General features: G+C 44.4%; 1 protein-coding gene across 1 annotated transcript in view; it reads left to right on the top strand.

The window, feature by feature from the left end:
* The window catches only part of LOC121301794 (oxysterol-binding protein-related protein 7-like), a 3854-nt gene extending 1688 nt beyond the window's left edge, over nucleotides 1–2166 (top strand). The window contains exons 4-7 of the mRNA XM_041231403.1: nucleotides 1–121; nucleotides 708–852; nucleotides 1694–1797; nucleotides 2043–2166. The exon at nucleotides 1–121 is cut by the window's left edge and continues 32 nt beyond it. Coding sequence (XP_041087337.1) covers nucleotides 1–121; nucleotides 708–852; nucleotides 1694–1797; nucleotides 2043–2162 — 490 coding nt within the window. The 3' untranslated portion in view covers nucleotides 2163–2166. The remainder of the gene's footprint in view (nucleotides 122–707; nucleotides 853–1693; nucleotides 1798–2042) is intronic.
* The last annotated feature ends 334 nt before the right edge of the window (nucleotides 2167–2500 follow it).

Raw genomic sequence — 2500 nt, 5'->3', positions numbered from 1 at the left:
GTCTGAGCTCCGAGCTCATCGGATCTTTCGCCATGGCGACTCGGCCCGGCTGCAGAGCGGGCTGTTCACATCGCTGTCTGCCCTCGAACCCCTGCCCAGCAACGGAGCTCTGCTGGGTCTGGTGAGCATAGAACCAACCGTCTTACCAGTGAACGGCTGCAGCACAAATAGCCACCTGTTTATTTGTAGACATTTTTGGCGAATACAAATATTGTTTTTGAAAATGCTTAAATGTTTATACAGAAAGTAAATTCATTAGTTTGTTTATATTATACAGCAATCATGGCTATAACTCATTTACATAAAATACAACTGCCCATAGTAATGTAACATCATATCTCATTGATTTAAATCCTTTGGCCAGCCTTATTCCTCTTTATGAAAGTATATATGTATCCACCCCTAGCAGTTAGAATATATTTCTGTTTGGCTAAATTGTTAACCCTAATGGTCTGGTGTTTATATACTCCATTGCGTTTGTCCTGCATATTCTAACAGTGATCTAAATACTGCCTTTTAATTCTACATTAACCCTGCTGGTGTTTTCCCTCAGTTGATCAATTCGTCCAAAAAAAATAAATTAATAATAATAATAATAATAATAATAATAATAATAATAATAATAATAATAATAATAATGAAATTGAAACACATTCGCCCCCAGGAAGGTGGTTGTTTTGAATATGGATTCTCTCGCTCTCTCTCAGATCTCTCAGATCCAGCCCCACAACCCCTTGCACCAAAGCCCTGAGTCAGGCCCCCTGCACAGCATCCCTTCCCTGGCTGTAGAGGTTGACAGCAAGGTGGCTGCATGGCTGCAGCACACTGACGACATGCAGACCTGCTCCAGGGGTAAGCAGAGCTGGAAGAAACCCTGTAATGCATTCAGGGAAGTGCCTGGTGTTATTTAGCAGAACCCTGGACTCTACTCGCCAGTGCTGTTACTCGGAATCGCCGTTTTCAGAAGTATTTCTCGGCACTAAAGCCATTCATTGACGTGTTGATTTCAGAACCAGCTCTGTGCAATAGGTCTTATTTCCATCCTTGAAGTGATGTTCTTTCTGGTCTGAACCAGCTGTAGAAACCAGTTGTGTGTTCTTGACAGATTGACTCTGAATACTTTAAGCTTTCAACAGGACCAGGACCAGGGGACACGGTTGGAAATTAAGTGGAGACAGACTTAGAAACAGAGGGGTAGAGACAGTCCTTCACACAGAGAGTGGTGAGGGTATGCAATGGATCACACAGGAGTAGAGACAGTCCTTCACACAGAGAGTGGTGAGGGTATGCAATGGATCACACAGGAGTAGAGACAGTCCTTCACACAGAGAGTGGTGAGGGTATGCAATGGATCACACAGGAGTAGAGACGGTCCTTCACACAGAGAGTGGTGAGGGTATGCAAGGGATCACACAGGAGTAGAGACAGTCCTTCACACAGAGAGTGGTGAGGGTATGCAATGGGTTACACAGGGGTAGAGACATTTCTTCATAGAGAATGCTGAGGGTATGCAATGGGTCACACAGGAGTAGGAGACAGTTCTTCACAGAGAGTGGTGAGGGTATGCAATGGGTCACATAGCCATACTGTTGATGCTGAATCACTTTAGGGCTTGACAAAGCTGAGCTCGATCGGCTGCTAGAAATTCTAAATTCTCAACTCTGAATTCTCTTATGTTCTTGTGCTGTTCCAGAACTCTCCGAGTGTCAGACGAACTTGACCGAGCTGTACAGGCTGCTGCAGAGTCTGGAGCTGCTTCATCGAGTCGCCTCCGCCCCCCTCATCTGTGACAGCCAGGTAAGCAGGGCTGGGCCAGGTAGCCGCCGAACACATGAACGTGTGAAGTGATTACATCTAAATAAAAACAGACCCAAAGCTGATGTTAACGTATTTGATCTGCTTCTATAGAGCCTGCTGTGGTTTAAACATGCTTTGAATGCTTTGTCATTGACATCCGAGATCTGTGCTCTCAGCGACATTATCAGCACAGCTGCTGCTAATGTGACTTACAATGACTTAGAATTTCCATCCCTCCATCCCAGAATTTGGTGACGGAGAGACCCAAGAAGGAGAAGCGCTCATCCAAGATCTGGTGCACCAAGAACTCTGCAAAAGACGAAGCTGCAGACACGGTGAGCCACACCCACCAGGGGGCAGGCTAGGGCTAGGGCCGTGTGAAGAAACAGTCAGACCAGTTATATGAAGAGCCTCAATGGTATAGCTTGATCCCTGTTTGTGTTTGAACATCTCACCAGTGTTTAAGTTCTTGTATCTCAGTTACTTGCTGTGCACTCCCATTCGCTGCATACCTCTCAAATGTGCAGTATATAAAAAAAAATAAATAATTAATAAAATATACACATTATAAAAAGTTGTATTTTCAATTTAAAACTTGCTATCTGGTACTGCACTTGGTCAGGAAATCTCTGTTTGCAAGCCTTGTTTTCAGTTAGCGTTGCACTTCAGGGATGGCAATAAGACTCCCTTTGCAAAGCACTTT

The sequence above is a fragment of the Polyodon spathula genome, chromosome 28, assembly GCF_017654505.1.
Source record: "Polyodon spathula isolate WHYD16114869_AA chromosome 28, ASM1765450v1, whole genome shotgun sequence".
Lineage (NCBI taxonomy): Eukaryota > Metazoa > Chordata > Actinopteri > Acipenseriformes > Polyodontidae > Polyodon > Polyodon spathula.
Note: the sequence above shows the minus strand (reverse complement) of the source record. Positions and strands in the feature narration are given on the sequence as shown.